Source organism: Erinaceus europaeus, chromosome 12, assembly GCF_950295315.1.
Source record: "Erinaceus europaeus chromosome 12, mEriEur2.1, whole genome shotgun sequence".
Taxonomy (NCBI): domain Eukaryota; kingdom Metazoa; phylum Chordata; class Mammalia; order Eulipotyphla; family Erinaceidae; genus Erinaceus; species Erinaceus europaeus.
Window position 1 is genome coordinate 76,151,274 of NC_080173.1, and position 24,783 is coordinate 76,176,056.

At 50.4% G+C, this 24,783-nt stretch overlaps 1 protein-coding gene across 10 annotated transcripts in view; it reads left to right on the forward strand.

The window, feature by feature from the left end:
- The window catches only part of FOXN1 (forkhead box N1), a 41,090-nt gene extending 16,807 nt beyond the window's left edge, over nucleotides 1–24,283 (forward strand). For 7 of the 10 annotated variants that reach the window (XM_060204011.1, XM_060204012.1, XM_060204014.1 and 4 more), the window contains 8 exons: nucleotides 5,444–5,595; nucleotides 6,041–6,505; nucleotides 8,989–9,099; nucleotides 11,096–11,226; nucleotides 13,782–13,878; nucleotides 19,676–19,883; nucleotides 20,617–21,108; nucleotides 22,871–24,283. In XM_060204011.1, coding sequence (XP_060059994.1) covers nucleotides 5,473–5,595; nucleotides 6,041–6,505; nucleotides 8,989–9,099; nucleotides 11,096–11,226; nucleotides 13,782–13,878; nucleotides 19,676–19,883; nucleotides 20,617–21,108; nucleotides 22,871–23,181 — 1,938 coding nt within the window. In that variant the 5' untranslated portion in view covers nucleotides 5,444–5,472 and the 3' untranslated portion in view covers nucleotides 23,182–24,283. The remainder of the gene's footprint in view (nucleotides 1–5,443; nucleotides 5,596–6,040; nucleotides 6,506–8,988; nucleotides 9,100–11,095; nucleotides 11,227–13,781; nucleotides 13,879–19,675; nucleotides 19,884–20,616; nucleotides 21,109–22,870) is intronic. The other 3 variants (XM_060204016.1, XM_060204008.1, XM_060204009.1) reach the window with 3 other exon arrangements.
- The last annotated feature ends 500 nt before the right edge of the window (nucleotides 24,284–24,783 follow it).

Genomic DNA, 24,783 nt, shown 5'->3' on the forward strand with positions numbered 1-24,783 from the left:
CCTCAGTAGTAGACTGGAGCTATAGATAATACAACCAAGGTGGTACCCAAGTCACTGAATTAGAAGTCAGCACTTAACAAAGCCTCCCCAAAAGAAATCCTGCACTGAGCCTCCTTCTGGGACTCCTGCATTCTCAGTGCAAAGCAGGGGCCAAGGTTCTAAACTCTGCAGAGCCTGCCTGTCCCTAGGGACTTAGAGGACGTGAACTGGTGGTTTGACCAACCAAGCCAGGGTGATTTTATGGCTGGGCCAGCAAATTAGTTCACTCAGACAGTGTGCTGTTTTGTCATGCGCTCAACCCAGATTCAAGCCCCACTACATTGAAAGAAATTTGGGGGCTATGGTCTCTTTTATCCTGCCTATCTATCTATCTATCTATCTATCTATCTATCCTTGCCTCTAGATTTTTAAAAATGATGACGATGAACTGAAACTTTCAGTAAAGTTATGTAAACACTTAGCCAGGACTACAGATAATGTCGTCGAAAATGCAGACCCAGGTTCCAGACTGGCTCCCTCAGCACTGAAGGAAATTTCAGTGCTATGATCTCTTTCACTCTATCTGCTTCTCGGTCTCTAAGAAAAGAAAAAAGGGGAAGAAAAAAGACAAGAAGAGAAAAAAAGAAAAGAGAAAAAGAAAAGGAAAGGAGAGAGAAAGAAAATGAAGCCTAGTTCAAGGATGGGAAACGTCTTCCTCTCAGGATGCCAGCTGCTCAGGAGGAGGTAGACCCACGATGGGGCTCAGGGAGGCCTCCTGTGATTCTCATCTGAAAGGAGTAAGACTGGGTCCTGAGCCTCCCATGGCCAGGCAGACAGGGCAAGACTGGCAAGGGCAGCTGGGCATAGAGTCATCCGTCACTCTTCCCAGGATAACTATGACTAAAGCAACAAGACCATCAGGAAACTAGACTTAAGGCCAGGTCCACTCTCATAACATTTGGTCAACCAAGGCCAGCTGTTATGATATGTCCTTGAGCATTTTCTCTACAGTGGCCACCTTACATACATCATCTCCCTTAGTCTTCACAATAACACTATGAGCTGAGTCTACAAGATCCACTTATCACTCAGACTAAGAGAGAAATGGGGGAGGGTGTGAGTAGTAGCATAACGGGTTAAGCACACGTGGCACAAAGTGCAAGGACCAGCATAAGGATCCCGGCTCAAGCCCCCAACTGTGGAGAGGGGGTCTCTTCCTAAGTGGTGAAGCAGATCTGCAGGTGTCTATCTTTCTCTCCCCTGCCCCTGTCTTCCCCATCTCTCTCAATTTCTCTCTGTCCTATCCAACAATAATAACAACAATAGCAACAATAACAACAGCAACAGGGCAACAAAATGGGGAAAATAGCCTCCAGGAGCAGTAGATTCATAGTGCAGGCACAGAGCCTCAGTGATAACCCTGGAGGAAGAGAGAGAGAGAGAGAGAGAGAGAAATGGGGACTTACACATTGTGTTCAAAGTCAAATAGCTGAGACCAGTTGGTGGAACACCTGGCTGAATACACACATTACTAAGCACAAGGATTTAGGTTCAAGCCCCTGGTCTCTACTTGCAGGAGGAAAGCTTCAGGAGTGGTGAAGCAGTGCTCAGTCTCTTTTTCTATCTTCCCCACCCCTCTCAACTTTTCTCTGTCTTATTAAAAAAAAAAAAAAATCCTCTAAGTCACAGAGCCAAGAAGACACAAATCTAGGACTTAGACTCAGGTCAGCTCTAGTCTGAATCCTTGGCCTTAGAATAAATCAGCGTGAAGAGAGATTATCAGAACTAAAGATAAAACAACCACACTCTGAGGGTAAAGTTGCTGAGAAGGAAAGGTGAACCCTTGTCTTTAAACATATTCTATTCTACCTTCAGAGAGAATAGAATTCAGAGAGGGGAGGTGCTGCCCCAGGTTACAAAGCCTGAGACTTGGGGGAGGGGTGGTCTCAGTTTAGCCTCTGGAAGTGATGGAAAATGCCTTGGGTCAGAGCCAGACAGAGGAGGCAGGCCTGAGCTGTCCAGGCACTGTGGAAGGAGCAGGGCCCAGGCTGGGCAGTCATGCGGAGCCAGAGATGGGCTGCCCTGCACCTTGGGCCTCAGGCCCATTCCACTGTGGTATCCAGTTACAGCCAGTTCGGCTTCCCTGGTCACGCCACATTTAGCACTTCAGAGTGAGCAGGCACCATGACATCATGACATTGAGACAAAGCGATAGAGACTCTTGAAGGGGCGGGAGAGCCCCCTACCAGGCTTCCATATGGACCTCTCCCTTTCACCACCATTGACTCCCTGAAAGACTTCGGACAACTTCACTTCCTTCCTTGCCCCCATAATCCTCTCTGTCAAATGAAGAACATCATTTATTTGTTTGTTTAGCAAAAATGAGCCAACCTGGGGCCAGGTGGTGGTGTACCTGGTTGAGTGCACATGTTACAATGTGCAAGGACCTGGGTTTGAGCTCCCAGCCCCCACCTGCAGAGGGAAAGCTTTGCAAGTAGTGGAACAGTGTTGTAGATGTTTTTCTGTCTCTCTCCCTTTCTATCATTCCCTTCCCTCTTGATTTCTGGCTGGCTCTATCCAGTAAATAAATAAAGGTAATAAAAAAAATCTCTTTTGGGGGGCTGGGTGGTAGCACAGAGAGTTAAGCACACATAGAGCAAAGTGCAAAGACCGGCATAAGGATCCCAGTCCAAGCCCTCGGCTCCCCACCTACAGGAGGGTCACTTCATAGGTGGTGAAGCAGGTCTGCAGGTGTCTATCTTTCTCTCCCCCTCTCTGTCTTCCCCTCCTCTCTCCATTTCTCTCTGTCCTATCCAACAAAAACAACAGCAATGGCAACAGTAACAACAGCAACAAGGGCAACAAAATGGGAAAAATGGCCTCCAGGAGCAGTGGATTCATGGTAAAGGCACAGAGCCCCAGCAATAACCCTGGAGGGAAAAAAAAAAAAATCTCTAAAAAGTTGAAAAAAAAAAAAAAAAAAGAACAACCCTGAATGGGGCATATAGGTTCAGAGTTCCCAGAAAAAAATTCCCACCTCTCTTGCTCCACTAGAGAAAGGCCTGACTAGGAGGGAGAAGTGTAAAGTGTAAACCTCAAGCTTGTCTTCTTTCCTTTGCCCCACCAGGTACCCCCACTCTCCATCCAGAACCCCCTCCCCCTATGAGCAAACTGTAGAAGAGTCAGACAAGCCTGGGTTCAAATCTTGACTGTGTGACATGGAGAAGTCACATAACCCCTCAGAGCCTCATTGGAAAGTGAAGTTAGCAATGGTATCTTCTTCCCAGGCTTGTTCTGAGAAACCAATACAAATTTTTTCACAGCGATACAGTGGCCATCCCAGAGCAAACCCTCAGTCAGTGGTAGACTCTATTAGATACCACTTGGGCAAAGAGGAGTAACTTAAGTCACTGCCCTTTATAAGTGGTAGAGAAGGAAGGCAGAGACCTGAAGACAGTAATAAGAATCATTCTAATGGGGTCGGGCGGTAGCACCGCAGGTTAAGCGCACGTGGTGCAAAGCGCAAGTACCATCCTAAGGATACTGGTTTCAGCCCCCAATTCCCCACATGCAGGGGAGTCGCTTCACAGGCGGTGAAGCAGGTATGCAGGTGTCTCTCTTTCTCTCCCCCTCTCTGTCTTCCCCTCCTCTCTCTATTTCTCTCTGTCCTATCCAACAATGATGAGATCAATAACAATAATAAGAACTACAACAATAATAAAACAAGGGCAACAAAAGGGAAAATAAATAAAAATTAAAAAGAATCGTTCTAATACCGTTAATGAGAGCTGATATTTACTGAGTACCTACTACATGGTAGGTGATACACTAAATGATTTGTCTGTACAATCTCACTGGACACAACACCCCTGTGAAGTAGGTCTCATCTCTCTTCCTGCTTTGTAGATAAAGACAGTGGTACTCAGATAGCTTCACTTACATAGTAAGGAGAGGCTGAGACTGACTTTGAACTGAATTCTCTTAGCTTCTCCTGGCTGCGCTGGAGAAGAAATCTCCCAAAATACTTAACAGAAAGAATGGTCAAACGTCATCAAGTCATCTTAACTTTTTTTTTCCTCAGTTTAATTGAGAAATAATTGATATACACACTGTAAAGTTAAGGTGTACAGTATGATGTGAGATGTCAGGTTTGGTTGTATCATAGTGATACCATAAGGAGAAAAGGAAAAAGTGGCCAGGGAGGGGAGATTCTGAGAAGAGTTCTTACGATCAACTCTTAACTTTCCTCAAGTTAGCTATAGCTGTAATATTCACTGCCTACTTATTTACCTCACAGCTGAAAACTTACTCCTCTTGACCACTTTTCCTCCAGTTCTCCCTCACCCACCCACCTATGCCTATGTTCACAAGTCTTTTTTTTTTTTCCATTTTGTTGCCCTTGTTATTGCCCTTGTTGTTTGTTGTTATTATTGCCATTACTGCTGTTGTTGCTGGATAGGACAGAGAGAAATGGAGAGAGGAGGGGAAGACAGAGAGGGGGAGAGAAAGATAGACACCTGCAGATCTGCTTCACCACTTGTGAAGCAACCCCCCCTGCAGGTGGGGAGCGGGGGGAGTGGGTGCTTGAACCGGAATTCTTACACTGATCCTTACGCTTAACACCACATGTGCTTAACCCCATGCGCTACCGCCCATCCCCCCCTTTGTTAAGATATATTTATTCCCTACACCTTCAAGGCTTAACCATTTTGTTGCAAACACTGGGGTTGGGGCAGATATGTCTTGTTCTTTTATGTCTGAATAATTAAGATTTTCTAATGGTAAACTAAAACTCAGGAAGCCACAGGTACTAATGCAGCTTGAAGGATGTATAGGAAATAGAACACACAAAAACTCCAGGGTGAAATAGAGGTAGCATCCCCAGAGCCTTAACAGCCAGGCTCACTGGGCCACCAGGTAACTAGATACCACCCAGGACCTAATTACACACTGGTCATTCCAGCCTGGCTGCAACCTGAGGGTAACCCCACAAACAGCCTTCCTGAAGGCTAGCCACCTGCAGAATGAGCTGCTCTCACCCCAGGTTGGGCCCGAGCCCCTCTCCACCTCTCCCTTCATGTATTCAGCCACTGAGTAGACTGGTTACCACGACTGTCTAACCTGGTCCCTCATGTGCAGACAAGAGGCCAGTGCAAAACCAGAGCAGGGGCTCACTAGGAAGCCCCGTTGACTTAGGACTCTGCAGCTACAGGGCTCAGGAATACACAAACCCTCCCTCACAGGGCACCTCTTTGCCTAGCTTTCCTCCCTTTCCACGGGTTCTCTCTGTTATCCTTGTTGTTTCTCATGTTGATTATCTGTTTCTTTCTGTTTCCAATGTTTCTCAATCTGTCTGTCTATGTCTTTGTCATGAGATGCCTGGCTGGAGCCAAAGGTTGGGGTGGAAGTGAAGGGGGTGGGCTGAGAGTTGATCCCCCCACATGCTGGTCCTCACTCATTGCAGCCGGCTTTCTTCGAGGCCAGGACTGGGTGATGGTGTCGCTACTCCCGCCACAGTCTGACGTCACACTGCCGGGCCCCACCAGACTGGAGAGTGAACCCCCAGGGGACCTCATGCAGGCACCGGGCCTCCCAGGCTCTCCTGCCCCACAAAGCGTAAGTACCCAGCCACTGGGCTCCGAGCTGAGGCTAAAATCTGAGGGCTGCATGGGCAGAGGGTAGGTAGTCGCTCCGTCTCCCCAGGCCCCAAGGACCTCCCAAGATTTGTCTTGTCCCCACCCCACCTTCACCCCACCTGAAAACATAGACTCAAGACCCAGAAGTGTTCAGATTTTGGCCTTTGCTCTTACCTTCAGTCTGGGGCCTTTTCACTATATATATATCCAGATTTAAGCCAGGGCACCCCAGATTTAAAAGCAGTGTGATCAGAGGGGAGCTGCCAAGAACAGATCATGTCTTTCTTCTGTCTCTTGAGGGACGGGGATGGGGATGGGGGGGGCGGCAGGGGAGGGTGGCTGTCCAGAGCTTTTACCACCCTTTTACCCCATCACAGTGTAGGGACCAGCCTCCACTCACACTCTCCACCCTCTGTCTATCCCAGAAGCATGCCGGCTTCAGCTGCTCATCATTTGTGCCTGATGGCCCTCCAGAGAGGGTTCCCTCACTGCCCCCACACAGCCCCAGCAGCGCATCACCAGGCCCTGAGCAAGTTCAGGGTCACTGCCCAGCTGGCCCTGGCCCTGGCCCCTTCCGGCTGTCGCCCTCAGACAAGTACCCTGGCTTCGGCTTTGAGGAAGGCCCAGCAAGTAGCCCCGGGTGCTTCCTCAAGGGCAGCCACGTGCCTTTCCACCCATACAAGCGGCATTTCCATGAAGATGTCTTTCCTGAGGCCCAGACAGCCTTGGCCCTCGATGGACACGCCTTTAAGACCCCAGGGACACTGGAGGCCTTCGAGGAGATCCCCGTGGATGTGGGGGAGACCGAGGCCTTCCTGCCTGGCTTCTCAGCGGAGGCTTGGTGCAACGGGCTCTCGTACCCCAGCCAAGAGCACAGCCCCCAAATCCTGGTGAGTAGCAGCTATTGGTGGCCACCCCACCGACCCCCCATCCCAATTCCTGGAAGTCCAGAATGAGTCCTCTGAGGTCAAACCCCTTGTCTTCTTTTTCTAGGCCTTTGCACTCAGTGTCTGTATGCTAGGAAAGCAGCAAGCTTGGACAATGAAAGTCTCCTGGCTTTGCTCTGGGCCTCTAGGTCATCTGGGGCAGAATGCTAGCCAGGTCCAGCATGGAGGGGGCAAGGTGGGGGTGGCAGGTCAGGCTAAGGAAGCTGGCAGCTTCCCAGAGGCTCCTGAGTCAGGATTCCAGAGTGTGACTTCTGTTTGTTTAAGTGTCAAGAATCCCCAGCCAGACCTACACACCCATATGCAAATGTCAGAAGGAAAAACACATTCCAGAGGCCAAGAGAAAGGGCTGAGGGAGGAGCCACACAGCATATTTCCCTCTCCAGCATCAGCATACAAAATTGAGAGAAGACTTCATTCAGTCTCCCAGGGCTTTTCCCTGAGTGATGTCTGAGCATATTTGGAGAAATACCTCCAACTCAACTGAAGAGATTAACCTGTCTTTCCACATACTCATAAACCATGGGACTTTAATCAAGTGACTTAGCCTCTCTTTTAGGTTCTCACCTAAAAATGAGGGCCAACAGTGCCTTTGTCTGAGCTTTGATGCCTTGAGAAGATGAAAGCTGGAGCTTTGTTCTGATTTAGAGGTCCCTGGGGTAGTAAGCACTGAGTGGGCTCTGCCTAGAGCGTGCCTATTCTAGATGCATTCAAACAAGTTTCCGTTCCATCCCTAAAAGGCCTCCAACAAAGACTTGTTTCCCAGGCTTAGGCTTAGGAGATAGAGAAATGGGTAGGACACCTACCAGCTGCAGTCATGACAGGTTCTCGTTCTGTTCCTGGGCCCTTTGATGGCCCCTGCTCAGGTTTGGGGACATAACAGCAGTGCATGGAGAGGGCACAATATCATCAGCTACCATCCCTCCATATGGCCACTCTGTGCCAAAACCTTGATCACTCTGCCTGTTGCTTTCTTTCAAGGGTCCCTGTTCCACTTAATCCTCACAGTAGCCCTAAGCATTCCCCTTATAAAGGCCAATTGGCTTGCCCAATGTGTCTTTGGGCCTGGAAGAGATGAGAGTGAGGGACCAGGTGATGGCACAGTCAGTTACATATATAAGTTGCCATGTGTGAGGACCTGGATTCAAGCCCTCCAACCCACCCTTGTCTCCACTTATAGGGGGGAAGCTTCATGAGTGGTGGAGCAGGATATAGGTATCTCTCATTTTTTTTCTCTTTCTTCCCTCCCTCATCCTATTTCTTTCTGTCTCTACCATAATAGGAAAGAAGGAAGGAAGGAAGGAAGGAAGGAAGGAAGAAAGAAAGAAAGAAAGAAAGGGAGAAAGGAGAAAGAAAAAAGAAAAGATGGGAGGGTAAAATTGTAACCCACATGCTTCCTCCCATACAGTGGGAAGAGCTCAGGCCAGACACCCGTAGCCAGCTGGTAGACTTGTCAGGGATCTTGGACACATTGCTCCCCCTTTGTGGGCTCAGCTCCATCATCTGCCAAATGAAGGGGTTTGACACTGTACTCCCTGCCCTTCCAGGCCTAAGATTCTGTGATTATGGCAATCTCTGCATCAGCAACCCCAAGGAACACCCAGATAGAGCTCACGGCTGATCTGACCCTCAGGGTCTAGACCGGTTCCCACGGCCCCTGGTAGCCCCAGGAAGAGTATTCCACCCCCTCCTGGCCCTGCTCACCTTTTGGTACATAGCTGTGCATCCTTCCTGTTGCAGAAAGACCACTCAAAATAGTGGTCTGTATCATTGCAGACTTCCTGTGCCTGAGTGACAGTGCCAGGGGGAACACTCAGAACAGCAATGATTAGAATCCCTAGAGCTGTGAGTAAAGGCACTGAGCTGGAGATGGCCAGCAAAGACATGAGAGAGACCTAAGTTCCATACAGAGAGCATCCTAGAGTTCCCTGGAACTTTACAGGAAAGGAAGTAGCCTGGAGGCCCCAGCTGGGTCAACCTGCCTGGGCATTTCCTGCATCCTCTCAGCATAGCCCCCCCAGTGGGAATCCCAGAATTGTGACCTTTTCCTCTGCACACCTGCTCCTAGAAGCCAGGGACTCTCCACCATCAAGTGGGCCCCAAACCAGGCTGAGTAAGCGGAGTCAGGCACTGCACCCGAGTGGCATTCCAAGAAGAACTCTGACCTAGCCTCAGTGTGACCACTGGCAAGTGTCCTTAACTTCTCTGCACAACCAAGCCAGCATCTGCTTCAGTCTCTTGTCTGCAGTGAGATACAGGCTAGGGAGTATTACTTGCTGAGCTTTCTTGAGAAAATCTCTCTACTTTCCTGCTCTTTTTGCTCTCCAGGAATAATACTTTGAGAAAGACAGAACAGAGGTTGCTTTTATGTAAGTTTCATGACATAGGAAATGAGACTCCACTTGGTCACTGGCTTTTTCTTCCAACAGGGGCCAGAAGTTAAAGTCAAGCCCCCAGCTCTGGAGAGTGGTCCTGGGATGTACTGTTACCAGCCCCCTTTGCAGCACATGTACTGCCCCTCCCAGCCCCCCTTCCACCAGGTGGGTCTGCTCTCTGGGATCTCAGGTTATCATGTAGGTGTGTCTGTGAGTAGGAGTGCCCACACCTGGATGGCCAGGTAGAGGTAGCAAGGTCCTGAGCCTCCAGCGGGGCCATCCAGGGTGGGACACAGCTGTCCATGGGAAGGGAAGCTCTTGCCCTTCTCAAAGTGTGGGTGTGGCTTGCCAGAGACCCTGGCAGAGCCTGAGATGTCTCAGAAAAGAGAGTGGGACTGAGATTGGGGCAGGGCCTGGATGCAAACCAAAAAGAGAGGGAGGAAGAGAACTAGACAAAGGCAGGTCCAGGGAGAGAAAGAGTGTGCAGGGTGACACACAAGGCACAAGGCAGAGCAGGACAGGAAACAGTAGGTTCTGGTCTGGGTCCACCTTCATCTTGCTATGTACCCCTCAGCCTAACTTTTCTTTCTTTTTTTTTTCTCTCTCTCTTTTTTTTTTCATTTTTTTCCCAACCAGTTTTTTCCTCCTCATATTAATTAAATAGTGATTTATGAGACTACAAGTTAATAGGAGTGTACATCAACACCATTCCTGCCACCAAAGGACTGTGTCCTGAGCCACCCTCCCTTCCCCTAACTTTTCTTTTTAGCCTAGCTGAGATAGACACTGGATTTAGGTTAAGGTCCTTCTCACCTGGAGGCTCCGGGTTCCCATCCTCTTTGGCCTTTTCCCTCCTGCCCCCACACCATTGCACAGTTTCTACTCCTCCCAGATGTATAGAGTGTCAAATAATTGCCCCACAATAGCATAGAATGGAGGGTTTTTTAAAGAGAGAGAAAGAAAAGAGCCCCAGAGCAGCCAGGCAGCTCCCTGGAGTCACCGGGCAAGACAGAGCAAGTGACTGCCCTGCACCCGGCTCCATCCACCTGCAGCCTGGCACTGAGACAGGCCCTGCCTGTGGAGCAGGTTCTACTCCCAGTGCTTTGGCACCGGACCTGATCTTGGCCAAGCCAAGGAGGCAGGCACGTGTCTGTTGGGGGGAGGGGGAGTGTTAAGACTGCTTGCTTTGTGGGAAAGAAAGAGATTGAGGAAACACACAGGGGTCATCCTCACCGGGAGGAGATCAGCTGGAATGGCCAAAGCCATCTCGATGCTCACAATCTGACCCAAGGTAAGGGGTGTCCCCAAGACAGCCTACAAAGACTGAGCCACAGCAGGACTTGGAGGGGAGGGGAAGGCAGACCTTAAATGGCTTTCCTTCCCATATGCTGCCCTGCTCTGCTTTGATGCCCTCTGTATTCTGTACCCTCCTCTTCCAACAAGATGGCCGCACCCAGGGCTTTATGGAGCCTGGAGAAAGGGTGACTCAAGTGCTGTCTCTCGGGTGACCTGGAAAGAGCTCCTCAGCCTGGAGCAGATGAGGGAGTTAGAGTCTCCTAGCACCCCCCCTCGCCCCCATAAAATGCCATCCCTGGCACCACAGCCACTCCCTTTGCCGTAAAACCACCTCCTCTCCCCACCTGCCCACCACCGTGACTGGCTCTTTCAAAGAGCCACAGAAACTCATAAAAGGTGACAATGCCCAGCAAACGCCCAGGCTGGACATCCCGCTTCCGGCCTAGCCACTCCAGGAGATGCAAAACAGCTCTGGAGTGAGTGCCTTCCCAGAAGGATGCAGGGGCTAGGCACCCTCCCTGCAACCCACCTCTAGCCCAACCAGGTTCCTGTCCTAGCACCATGGCCACCTGAGTGCCTAGAGGACCAGAAGAAAGAGCTGAAGGAAGGGAGCTGTGAAGCTGCTGAGATCCTGAATGAGGGAACATGGAGCAGCTCACAGACCTCAGCTCTCAGGCCCTCAGCTCTCCATTCCCTCAGCCAGGCCCTCAGAAAATGTCGCCATGGCAGGTGGTGGGGCCCATGTCCAGGGAGAGAAGCACGTAGCCTCAGTTCCCTTTCTGGATGTTTATGAAAGGGGAGAAGAGGGAGTCTCTTAGGAAGACTGGTTACCATGGCAACCACTCTGCCCCTTTGACCTCTACAGTACTCACCAGGTGGTGGCAGCTACCCTGTACCCTACCTGGGCGCTTCACACTATCCATACCAGCGGATCGCACCCCAGGCCAATGTGGATGGGCACCAGCCTCTCTTCCCGAAACCCATCTATTCCTACAGGTACGTTTCCCACAGGTGGAAGAACACCCCTAGGGGAACCGAGACACAGAATCCTTGAAGTGTAAGGGTCATGGCAGAGAACTGAAGTCCTACCCAGTGGAGAACAATCATCACCATATGTGAGGACTTGGGTTCTAGCCACTGATTCCCACCTTCAGAGAGGAAACTTCACAAGCAGTGGAGCACTGCTGCAGATCTCTCTCCATCTCTCTCTCTCTCTCTTTCTCTTCACCATTCTCCTGTATTTCTCTCTTGTCTCTGCAAGAAAAGAGAAAAGGAAAGGAAAGGAAAGGAAAGGAAAGGAAAGGAAAGGAAAGGAAAGGAGAAAAATAGGGGGGGGGGGCGTGTGGTGGTTCACCTGTTTGAGTGCACATGTTACAGTGCACAAGGACCCAGGTTTGAGCCCCTGGTCCCCAACTGCAAGGGAAAAGCTTTGCAAATGGTGAAGCAGTGTTTCAGGTGTTTCTATGTCTCTCTCCCTCTCTCTCTCCCCTTTCCCTCTCAATTTCTGACTGTATCTATCCAATAAATAAATAAAGGCAAGAAAAAAATTTTTAAAGACAGCCAGAAATTGAGAGGGAGATAGAAGGAGAGACAGACATCTACAGCCCTGCTTCACCACTCACAAAGATTTCCCCCTGCAGGTGGGGACCGGGGAGTTTAACCCGGGTCCTTGTGCACTGTAACATGTGCACTCAACCAGGTGCACCACCACTCAGCCCCAGAAAAAAAAATTTTTTTAAGAAAAGTAAAAAAGAGAAGGGGTCTGGGAACACAGCATAATGGTTATACAAAAGCCTCGTGCCTGAGGCTCTTAAGTCCCACATTCAATCCCCAGCCCCACCGTAAGCCAGAGGTAAGCAGTGGTCTGATATCAGTCTCTCTCAATCTCTCTCTCTCTCTCTCTTTAAAATAAAATAAATAAAATAGTAAAAGAAAAAGAAAAGAATGACCATTGTACCAAGGTCCAGTGATAACTTCGGTAGCCAGAGAGAAAGAGAGAGAGGTCCTACCCAGTGGGCTTCCAGAGAATAGTGGAGAGAAGAATCCCACATGGGAGCAGTGGAGAGACTAGCTCACCTCTGACCTCTTATCTAACCCTGGGGAGGCATATCTACAGCTCAGTTCAGCAGATGCTTGTGCCCTGAGAAGAGCCTGCTAAATTCTGGCCTCCTGGTGCCCAGAGCCTTAGACTGAGATGGAGAAATGCTCACCTCCTTCTCTGTTCCTTCCCCACAATACAGAGAGATGCTCCTTTCCAAGCTCTACTAGAAATAAACAGGGATGCAGACTGCAGCAGAGAAAGCTGGTGCTATTTTTCTAATCTGGAACTGTCAAGAGTCAGGCCAGTAGCACCCAGCCCATTTGAGAAACTCTCCTATCTGAATCTAAAAGTCTAATTATTTTACTACTTTTTTTCTTGGCCCATGGGGAGTTGAGGGATTGAACCTGGGACCTTGGAGCCTCAGACATGAAAATCTTGCATAACTATTATGCTGTCTCTCCCATCTTTACCCAGCTGAACTTTTGTTCATCCAGTCAATGGACCTCCTCCTGCATTCCAGGCCCCATGTGGGGACAGGTAACATCCAGTGTGAGCTCAGGAGAAGGAGAAGGAGAAGAAAGCTACACATCAACCAGGAGTTGAGAAAAGAGATTTGTGGGAAGCAGAAAAGGAGCCATGTAACCTGTAGTCCAACAGAGTGATTTACTTTTAGGCTCTGGATTTGCTAGCTGTCATCTTTCTAAGCTTCTATTTGTTCATATGTTAAAGAAAAGGAAAAGATGGCCAGACAGTGACAACTCAGGTCAAGAGCACAGGTCACCATGCACAAGGACCAGGGTTCGAGCTCCTGCTCCCCACCTGAAGGGGGACGCGTCACAAGTGAGCAGTAAAGCAGTGCTGTAGGCGTCTCTCTCTCTCCCAAAATCCCCTTTTCCTCTCAGTGTCTCTCTGTTTCTATCCAATAATAATAAATAAATGGAAAAGCAGACAATTCAGTAAGATTACTTGCCTGGCACATTGTATAGGGCTCACAGAGCCTTAATTTCTCTCTCTCTCTCTCTCTTACTCTCTCTCATGCATCTGGCTAAGGGCTGCTTGGTAGACACAGCTTCCCCTTTAATGAGTGCCTCCTCTCTGTGAGGCATCATCTTCAGTCCTAACAACTCTGATGTAACTATTACTTTCTTCATTTCAAAGCTGAAGAAACTTGAGGCTCAGAGAAGTAAAGACACTCACCTATGTCACACAGTCAGTCATCACTCAGTCAAGATTGCATCCCAGGTCTCTTGGATTCCACAAGGTCCTTGCTTATCTGTAACTCCTGGCTGCAGTGTCCTCAGAAGTGGATATTTCCTTAGCCCTTCTCCTTCCAGACTAACATGGCTTCTCACCTACAGCTTCTCAGAGTCACTGGGCTCCTTCTGGACATTTTGCTCATTCTGTAGCAGGTTACTCTTCTTCCACTACTTCCGTCAGGGCAGGCAGATCAGGGAGGCTGCTCCAAGCCTGACTGGAGGTCCGCATTCTCAGCACCTTTCTCTTCCATCAGCATCCTTATCTTCATGGCCCTCAAGAACAGTAAAACTGGGAGCCTTCCCGTCAGCGAGATCTACAACTTTATGACAGAGCACTTTCCTTACTTCAAGGTGAGCTCAAAATTCACCCCCATACCACCCCTCCAAACCCTCAGCAAGCAAGGCCTCTCTGGAGCCTGCAAGTGCATCCAGGAGATGAGAGATGAGCCAGAAGAAAAGCAGGAAGGCTTTTCTTCCCCTTGTCTCCACTACAGAAGGACAGAGTTCCATTTGAGGGCAGAGAATACAAGCTGTTCGCCAAAGGTTACAGACTGCTGAGGGCAAGTGTCAGTCCTGTTAGGTTTTGAGGAGTATCTGCCCACCCCAAGTGTGTGTGTGTGGGAGGGGGGCATTGGGAAAGAGATAAGCTTGTCCCTACCCCTGTCCCCAGGATGCTGCTCATTTGGAGGGATTCGGATAGGATCTAGTCTGGTCAAGGTAACATGGGATTCTGGGACCACAGAAGCCTTTTGCCTTCCAGGAAGAGATTAGATCTGCTTCTGTAGGCATCAGGCTCAGCAACACCTCTACCAGAAACTGAGGTGTGGGCTTCAAGGTCTGTGAGTATCCCAGGGAGCTCAGGCTGGCTCACCTGACCTTCCCTGGGTAGGTCCTGCCACCTAAAGGAGGGGCCTCTAAGAGTCTCTTGCAGGCTATGTCCCTAGAGGAAGGACAGACGCCCTACCCTCCAGCTGGGCTAACACAGGAAAGAAAGTGCCCCATCTGCTTAAGGCTGCACTGGAAGATGAGATCAGTTGCTGGGTTGAGCTGTTGGCTACTTCCTTTTCTTTGTGTCTTCCAGCACAGACTCCTTCTCTGGGAGTGTGTGCAGGGGAGATGAGGTGAAGGGCACCTTCTCCAAAGCCTGTACCTTAGAGGACAAAAGCTCATCAGCAATCCAGACAGAGGCCCATATAACCCAGAACTCAGCTCCACTAGCCAGTGGAGAGTGACTTCTGGCCTTACCAGCTCCCTGATATCCCACCTAGGTGTCCTTGAAGGGTAGTAGTCAAACAAGCATTTTGTGTTTGTTTTCTGTTTGAAAGAAAGAGAGAGAAGAGAGAGAGGAAGGAAGGAAGTTAGGAAGGAAGGAAGGAAGGAAGGAAGGAAGGAAGGAAGGAAGGAAGGAAGGAAGGGGATAGGCCACTGCTCAGCTCTGGCTTATGGTGGTGCTAGGGGTTGGGCCTTCAACCTCCACAGCATCTAGTATAAAATCCTGGTTCATAAACCACTGAACTTTGTCCTCCACCTATCAAACAAGTCTGTGTTGGCTGAAATACTACCAGATGAGGCGTGAGTAAAATAATGGGAAACTGTGACCATCCACCAGAGGTTCTAGAAAGGAGGCCAGGGTGGAGAGTTGTCTTTGGGATCCAGAAAGTTTTAAAACCAGACTCCTGAGTGGCTCCATACTCCACTCCCTCCCATTCCAACAGGACAAGGAAAGTGACTACACCTAGTTCCTGAAGTTTTTGGAGCATTCTCTAGGGCTTCATGGGACCAGGGTGGAGAGGGGGAGTTAAAAGCCCTATCCCACTCCTCTCAGCCTTTCTTCCCTAACAACTCCCCAGCCCCTCCCTGCAGCTCATCTTCCTGGCTTAATTATTTTCCCTGGGAGCCGTGTAATCCCTGTTTTATAGGGCTGAAGAGTGAAGAGATCTAACTGCTCTTCCCCCCCTAGTTCTAGTTGTTGTTCTTAGTCAGTTGCATCACTCTCTCACTCCTGAGTTTACATTTGACTTCAGAGAGAAAGCAGCTGTGAGGATGGGACCAGCCCCAGATGGTGAAGCCTGTCATGTGGGGTGACCTGGGCAGGACCCTCAACTAGGGAACCAGGTTGGAGTCTGGCCTGTGTCACTGCCTCCCTGTGGGATCTAGGGCTAAACCCTTCCTCCTCTGGACCTCAGTTTCCCAATTTACAAAATGGTCAAGTTGGGCTAGTGGGCAGATTTCTTCCATCTCTGGCAATTGCCTTCCAACATACCTAAGGAATTAATTCAAAGATCCCTTGTGCTGTCTATTGCTTATCCCTAGATGAAGGTCATTTAGGGGGGCAAAGACAGAATGGGCATGGAGGTGGATTGCACACATGCCTGAGGCAACCAAGGTGGGCGTCCTATAGCCCCGTGAATCAGAGATGTGGGGTTGGGCCAGTGTCCGGCTACTGGACATAATTGCTAGTGCTGACCAGCCTTCTTCCAAACAGGAAGTGACTTGGGTGGGGGCTGCCCTGGCATCCCAAAGTCACAGATTTATGGGATCATAAAAGTACCCAGTGCCCATTAACTCTGCCCATCAAGAGACACAGCCTTGACTCTTAGTGGAGACTGTCATGGGAGTGGAAGCTGGCTGGTCTGGTGGCTCCGGAATCCTTCCTTCCCCGTGACCCTGGGAGCTTTGGGGGTCATTCCGATTGAGACCCCTTTCCAGGCTGGCAGTTCCTGTCAGCAGCTTTCCATGACGCTGGCATCAGGGCCCTGTTCTGCAGGGCGTGATTCAGCCTGGCTGCTCCCTGAGGTTAGTGAGCCAGGGAAGAGGGAGTGGCCGCCCCTCATTATGCAGAAACTGTGAGCTGAAAGAGAGAGGGGCCAGGGCTTGGGGAAGAAGGGGCCTCACTGGTCAAAATAGTTGAGTTCTACTGGCAGACAACCTGACTGGGACTGTCATAGAGTGAAACAGAGGTGGAGGCGGGGAGTGTGGGGGTGCTACAGGGGAAGGAGGCCCCTGCTGGCACCCCTACCACCGCCTCTCACCCAACTGAGTCAGCCTAATGGTTTTTACAACCCTCCCTGGGCACAATTACTGCACTGGTGGCATGACCAGGCTTCTTAATGGGTGTTTATTCTGTTGGCACGAGCACCCCCTGCCTAAGGGCTGGCCTCCCCACCAGGGCACACCCCCCCCCCCCCGGCACACTCATGTGAACACTCACACCCACACATGCATGCTCTCATGGGTCCACACACACCCCCAGAAAGACTTTCTCACACACACTCACCCTCAGGGACACACACGTCCTCACACTCAGGAATTCTCAGACCCACACCCAGCAGCTGAGCTCACAGCAGGGACGTGCACGTTCACACATACAGTCTCCACAAACAGGTCAATGTGCACACCTCCAAATTCTCACCCTCCCATCTCCATTTTATTTTATTTTTTTGTAATTAACATCGTGTGTGTGTGTGTGTGTGTGTGTGTGTGTGTGTGTGTGTGTGTGTGTGTGTGTGTGTATGTTAACCATAGCACAACAGCTCTGGCTATTGGTGGTGCCTGAGATCAAACCTGCAACTTCTTGAATGCAAGTCTCATGTACTTACACTAAACTACCTCCCAGGCCCCTCACACATTTTTTTAAACAGTTTATTTATTTTGGATAGTGACAGAGAGAAATGGAGATGGAAGGAGCAGTAATAGGAAAGAATGAGAGAGAGAGAGAGAGAGAGAGAGAGACCTGCAGTACTGTTTCACCATTCACGAAGCTTTCCCCCTGCAGGGGTGGACCAGGGGCTTAAACCTGCATTCTTGTGCACTGTAATATGTGTGCTCTACCAGATGTGCCACCACCTGCCCCCTGTCTTTCTTTCTTTTTAAGAATTATTTGTGGCTGAGAAGATAGCTTTAAAGGTAAAGCAATGGGCTTTCATGCCTAAAATTCCCAGCTTGATCTCTGGCACCAACTGTTCCTGAGTGGTGCTTTGGCTTCTCTCTCTTCTTTTGGCCTCGTATGAAACTCTTATATGTATCAAGCAAACAAAAAGGATTTGTTTTAGCAGCCTGGAAGGTAGCGTAGTTGGTTGGTAGGACTCATAAATTTAATCTCCCAAACTGCAAATGCCAGATTGCTGCTCTGATTCTCTCTCCCTTCCTCTCTCTCGTGTTAATAAATAAAATTGTAATTTTATTTTATTTAGTTTAACTTATTTTATTATTCTGTTTGTTTACTTATTTTTAGATTAATTAATTTTATTAGTGATCAATAATAAATCCCTTTTTAAGAATTTTTAATTATTTATTTATTTCCCCTTTTGTTGCCCTTATTGCCTTTTTATTGTTGTTGTAGTTATTGTTGTTGTGATTGATGCTGTCATTGTTGGATATAGAACAGAGAGAAATGGAGAGAGAAGGGGAAGACAGAGAGAGGGAGAGAAAGATAGACACCTGCAGACTTGCTTCACCGCCTGTGAAGTGACTCCCCTGCAGGTGGGGAGCTGGAGGCTCAAACCGGGATCCTTCTGCCATTCCTTGCACTTTGCACCATGTGCACTTAACCCACTGCACTACCACCCGACTCCCTGTAAAGGACTTTTTAAGGGAATTGGGCAGTGGTGCACCTGGTTAAGTGCACATAATACCATGCTCAAGGGCCTGGGTCCAAGGCCCTGCAGCCATGCAGGTACTGAGCTCCAATGATAACCCTGGCAGCAAAAAGGAAAAAAGAAATTATTTATTTAACAAGAGAGAGAAAGAGAGAAGGAGAGAGAGAGAAGTAATCAGAGTATTATTCCATTGCATGTAATTCCAGGGACTGGACTCAGGACCTCATGCTTGCAAGTCCAACATTCTACCCTTAGTATCACCTTCCCAGTTGCCCTCACCCATTTTCTTTTCCCCCCAAGTTTAGCCCAAAAAAAGATGAGACAGGCCCAGGAAAAGAACAATACATGGTTTTTTCTCATTCCACCCCCAAAGCTGGCACTGGATCCCCTGACCACAGAGCAGTCCTGAAGAGATCCCTTGGGAAGTGGTCCAGCTCCCAGAGGCCTCAGCAAGCACCTACCAGTCCCCCTTCTCTGAATCACTTCAACAATCCTCTGAAAGATGGGGAAGGATGAGGCAGGTTTTAGATTAAAAGAGCGTCAGGAGCTGGTCGAGTGCACACCTGGTCAAGTGCACGTGTCACAATGCACAAGGACCCGGGTTTGAGCCCCCAGTCCCCACCTGCAAGGGGAAAGCTTTGCAAGTGGTGAAGTGGTGCTTCAAGTATGTCTCTGTCGGGAGTTGGGCGGTATTGCAGCGGGTTAAGCGCAGGTGGCGCTAAGCACAAGGACCAGTGGAAGGATCCCGGTTCGAGCCCTCGGCTCCGCACCTGCAGGGGAGTCACTTCACAGGCGGTGAAGCAGGTCTGCAGGTGTCTGTTTTTCTCTCCCCCTCTCTGTCTTCCCCTCCTCTCTCCATTTCTCTCTGTCCTATCCAACAACAATGACATCAATAATAACTACAACAACAAAACAACAAGGGCAACAAAAGGAATAAGTAAAAATAAATAAATATATATATTTTTAAAAAGTATGTCTCTTTCCCTCTCTGTCTCCCCCTTCTTTCTCAATTTCTGACTGTCTCTATCCAATAAGTAAATAAAGATAATTTTTTAAAAGGGGGTAGAGGGAGTCGGGTGGTTGAGCAACAGGTTAAGCGCACATGGAGCAAGCACAAGGACTGGCAGAGGATCCGGTTCGAGCCCCCGGCTCCCCACCTGCCGGGGAGTCGCTTCACAGGCGGTGAAGCAGGTCTGCAGGTGTCTATCTTTCTCTCCCCCTCTCTGTCTTCCCCTCCTCTCTCCAGTTCTCTGTCCTATCTAACAATGACATTAATAACAGCAACAATAGTAACTACAACAACAGTAAAAACAAGGACAATAAAAGGGAAAATAAATAAATAATTTTTTTTTAAAAAAGCTTGTCAAGGTTCCTGCTCATCCTTTTCCTACCACTGAAGGAGTGTAGCCTGGGCACTAAGGAGCATGACAAGCCCCAGAGTAAGTGACAGCTGCGTCTCAGAGAGCAAAGCAGTTTTCTGGGACCCAGACCCAAAGCCAGCTCTAGTTGCTTGACCCAACCTGAGTTCTTATCCTGCTTTATTCTGGCAGACAGCACCTGATGGCTGGAAGAATTCTGTTCGCCACAACCTATCACTCAACAAGTGCTTTGAGAAGGTAGAAAACAAATCAGGAAGTTCCTCTCGAAAGGGCTGTTTGTGGGCCCTCAATCCAGCCAAAATTGACAAGATGCAGGAGGAGCTGCAGAAATGGAAGAGGAAAGACCCCATTGCTGTGCGGAAAAGCATGGCCAAGCCAGGTGAGGCTGCTGGGCCATGCAAGGGAAGCACTGCAGCCCAGAGGCAGCACAGCGGTTAAAGCATTGGAGCTTGGGGCATGAGGTCCTCAATCACTGGCTTCACAAGTTACCAGAATGATGCTTTGGTTTTCTGTTCTCTCTCACTTTAATAAATAAATGCAGTTGGGGAGCCAAGCAGTGGTGCACCAGGTTAAGCATACATAGTACCATAGTACGAGGTGCAAGCACCGGCATAAGGATCCCTGTTCGAGCCCCTGGCTCCCCACCTGCAGGGAGGTCACTTCACAAGCGGTGAAGCAGGTCTGCAGGTGTCTTTCTCTCTCCCTCTCTGTCTTCCCCTCCCCCTCTCAATTTATCTCTGTCCTATCCAATAAGAAATGCAAAAAAAAAAAGTGGCCACCAGAAGCAGTGGAGTCATAGAGCAGACACCAAGCCCCAGCAATAATCCTGGAAGCAAAAAAATAAAATTAAATAAATAAATACAATACAATAGGAAGGAAGAAAGGAAGGAAGGAATAGAAGGAGGGAGGAAGGGATGAGAGGAAAGAAAAGGGAAAATGAGAGAGAGAAAAAGGGAGGGGGGAATGAGAGAAGGAGGGGAGAAAGGAAAGATGAATGGAAGGCTGAACAAAGAGGACTAGTGAATAAGCAAAGGGCCTGACTGAAGAAGGTTCTGAGGCCGGGGAGGGTTTGTGGAGAAGTTTCACATTCCTTCTCTCTTGGGCCTTTTCAGAAGAGTTGGACAGCCTCATTGGAGACAAGAGAGAGAAGCTGGGCTCCCCACTGATGGGCTGCCCACCGCCTGGGCTAGCAGGCTCAGGTCCCATCAGACCCCTGGCACCTCCAGTTGGGCTCTCCCAGCCGCTGCACTCTCTCCACCCAGGTCCAGGCCCCATGCCTGCCAAGAACCCCCTTCAGGACCTACTTGGGGGACACACGCCCTCCTGCTATGGGCAGACATACTCGCACCTCTCACCAAGCCTGGCCCCTCCTGGACCTCCACAGCCATTGTTCCCACAGCCGGATGGACACCTTGAACTTCGGGCCCAGCCTGGCACCCCCCAGGACTCACCTCTACCTGCCCACACCCCACCCAGCCACAGCACCAAGCTTCTGGCTGAGCCTTCCCCAGCCAGGACCGTGCATGACACCTTGCTGCCAGATGGAGACCTTGGCACTGACTTAGATGCCATCAACCCCTCTCTCACTGACTTTGACTTCCAGGGTGAGCTATGGGTAGGGAAGGGGGGCAGGGTAAGAGAATTGTGCCAGGCAGTGAGTCCATCCATCCCTGCCAAGGCTTCAGGCTGCAGCCTGCAAGCAGCCAGGTACTGGTCAACTAAGGAGAGAAGGAAGACCCCAGCCATCAGCAAGCGTCGAAGGGCAAAGGAGAATGCCCTGGCTTTGTCTCCTTCCTCACAGTCTCCCTAAGCATGTGCCAAGCAGCCCTTCCTCAGACCACTCTCCATTCTGGCTAGGCTGGAAAGGACCCAACACCCAACTCTAGACTTAGCTATCAGTGGCCAATAGTTTGAATGTCCCCAGAGACAGCTGCTTTCTCAGAGTTCATCTCTAAAGGCAGAAGAAAGAGCAGACTCCCCCTGCTCCCCAATTAATGCCTTGGATCTGAGTGTGTCCTGCAGAGATGGAGGGGAAGAAGTCTAGATAGAGAACTATGTCCCTCTCTCCTCCTCTGTCTTTGTATCTGGCCCATCCACTCCTACCTGAATTCCAGGGCACCCCAGGCCCTGGCACTGAACTTAGGAGGTTGTGGGGACAGCGGCGGGGGGATGGGCTGACCCAGGATCAGACTTTCTGTGAGCACTGGGGCAGGGACACTCACAAGCAGGTGGATGCAGCTGGCACTTGGAGAGCTCCCAACCCCAAGAGAGGTCTTAGCCCAGATCTTAGACGGTACTCCCGCCTGCTGCCGCCAGTCCATGTGGGTGAGCAGCAGCCCCAGATCCTGGCCTGCGAAGATGCAGGTCATACACCACTAAGAGGGAGGTTAGGTGGCAGTGCTGTTTGCCTCTGGAGTAAGGCGTGCTTCCCAGCTCTGCTCCCATCCCTCGGACCCCACCGTAGAGAAGGCCAGGAAGCCTAGTCCAGCCACCTCAACCCATCCAACAGAGCATTGTTGGACAACCCTTGGTCTGGACTGCAAATCCATCTTCCTTGGGAGCCTGGGTAAGAGCCAGGTAAGCCCCAGAGTTCCTGGGGCTCCCTGCTCACCTCCCTGCTCAGACTGACCACAGAGTACACAGCACCTGCATGGACCCTTCCTAGAGGCAGCTCTCCATTCCTTACCCCTAACCTCACCTCCCCTGCCCACTCCTCTCCAGGGAAAAGCCACAGTGACCACCCAGAAAGTTCATGAGCTGTAGCTTTCAGGCTCTGATACCATCATCCTAGGTGGAAGGAGGAATCAAAGAGGTTCAGCAGTTGCTTAAGGCCACACAGGTGGTGCAGGGATCAGTATCATCCCAACTCGAGGGCCAGGGATGTAGTTCAGTGGTAGATCACATGCTCTTTATAGGTCCTGGGTTTGATCCCCACCATCCCCTCCCAAAATATTGCCCCAATCTTGCTCTCTTTAGCATATGAGACTAACTGGGGGGGGGGGGGGGGGCTGGTAGAGTACAAACATTACCATGTGCAAGGACCCAGGTTCAGGCCCCTAATCTCCACCTTAGAGGGGAAGCTACACAAGTAGTGAAACAGGTCTTCAGATGTGTGTGTCTCTCTCTCCCTACCTCCTCCTCCCTTCTCAATTTCTCTGTCTAGTCAAATAAAGAAAATAAAGGGAGGGGCTGAAAGAGAGCTGGCCACCAGGATCAGTAGATTGACTGTACATGCATCAAGCCCCAGAGATATCCCTGATGGCAGTAAAATAATAATAATAATAATAATAATAGAGTCACTGGGGCATAGGATAGACAGAGCCACTTTGGTGCCTCCCAATAATGTCTATTTCCTCCCCCACCTAGGTAACCTGTGGGAACAGCTCAAGGATGAAAACTTGGCCCTTGACCCCTTGGTGCTGGTGACCTCATCCCCAACGTCATCTTCAATGCCTCCACCACCCCACTGCTTTCCCCCAGGGCCTTGTCTGACGGAGACAGGTGGTGGGGCAGGCGACTTGGCACCACCAGGCAGTGGGGACTCTGGGGCCCTGGGTGACCTGCACCTCACCACCCTCTACTCAGCCTTCATGGAGCTGGAGCCCACGCCCCCGTCAGCCCCTGCCGGCCCCTCTGTGTACCTCAGTCCCAGCTCCAAGCCCATGGCCCTAGCATGAGCTCCAGCCACTGCTGATCTGGAAGTCCCAGCTAGCTGCCCACATTGGGCTGACTTGAAAGGTCAAGGAAGGAAAACAGTCCCTGTCCCCTAAAGCCACTAAGCTGGCAGCCAGGGGTGGGAGAAGATACTGCCCTGGAAGCTGCCCCTCACACATTTCTGTCGCCTGCTGAGACAGCTTCTCACTAAGGCCCCTGAAGAGCAAGCATCTGGCAGGAACAAAGCACACTCTCCCTCCACACTCACATGCCCTTAAGGCCTCATGTGTGCATAGTGCAACACAGCTGTTCAGACATAGGTCCACCCACATACCTTATACCCAGGGGAATCAGAACTTCATCCCGGAGCACCTTATTTTCTGCGGCAGCTGAAAGTCAAGGGCTTTGGCTGCCAAAAGCTCAAGGCCCCACACCAGGCCCAACACCAGCCTGGAGTCCAGTTCTGAGCCCCCCCACCCATGTTCTCTGTAGCCTGGTTCCCCCAGGCATGCTTTTTCCCACAGCCCCCTCTATTTATTCTCCTGTCTCCATCCCGGTGGCCTATCAAGGAGGAGGAGTATCTCCCCAAGTTATTTGTGAGACCCTTTCTTAGGAGGAGTTGGCCAAACTCCACCCATCCTCAACCCAAGTACTGTCTGGTCCCCCTGGGGTGACACAGAGGCAGGGTAGCATCCACCCAGGACCAAACTGAGCCCAAGTCCCACCTGAAGCATGTGGGAAAGCCTTTGCCCTCAGAAACTTGAATGTGTCCTCTTGTCCCTCCCTGGGTGCAGGAAAGGCCCTTCCAGGTCACCAGTCTCACTCCTTCTCTCTGAAAAAGAAGTTCATGTAGTTTAGCTTCTGGCTCATCTGGAAGCCAGGGCATTCAAGGAAGAGGTTCCAGGTACAAGCTGGTGGGGAGGACCATACCCCTTCCTCACTGCCTGGCAGCAGCACGGGATACTCCCTGAAGTGAGGGCTGTAGCCCAGTTGCCCTCCAAGCCCCCCTGAGAACCCAGCAGAGAGTTGGGGGAGTAGCCTATCCTGAGTCCCCAGGTTCACATGAGGTCCTCCGATGCCCTGCCAGTGTCCCCTGTTCTGGATCAATAAAGCAAGTGCCTTGTGTCTCCTGATGCTTCATTTGGGGATCTCCTCCCCTCTCCTCTCAAGAGCAGAGAGGTCAGGGTACACTAACTGTATTTGGCACTAGGGACAGTTAGTGCGAGCCTGTGATGTCATTCCCATACTTGTCCAGGACTGTGACTGTGACATTTGCATATTCAAAGAGGAGAGCATGGAAGAGGACTTCCTGCATGGGGGGGGGGGGGGGGACAGGACACAGGACAAGGGAAGTGCTTGAGGGTTGTCTCTTCCCCAGAAAGCATCCAGTGGCATTCAAGGAAGAGGCTGCCCAGCCTAGAGGGATGGAAAGACTGGTCTCTCCACCTCCTCCACACCCTCCCCTCCTCGAACCTTCCCCTGGCTGGGGCTCTGGCCACACAGGAGCAGGGAGTAGAGTCTCACTGGGTGCTTTTCCTACATCATTCTGGAGGGTGGTCTCTGGAGGGCCAGGGACCCACTCAGTCCCTCTTCAGACATCATCTCCTGAATGGTTGGTGTCACCC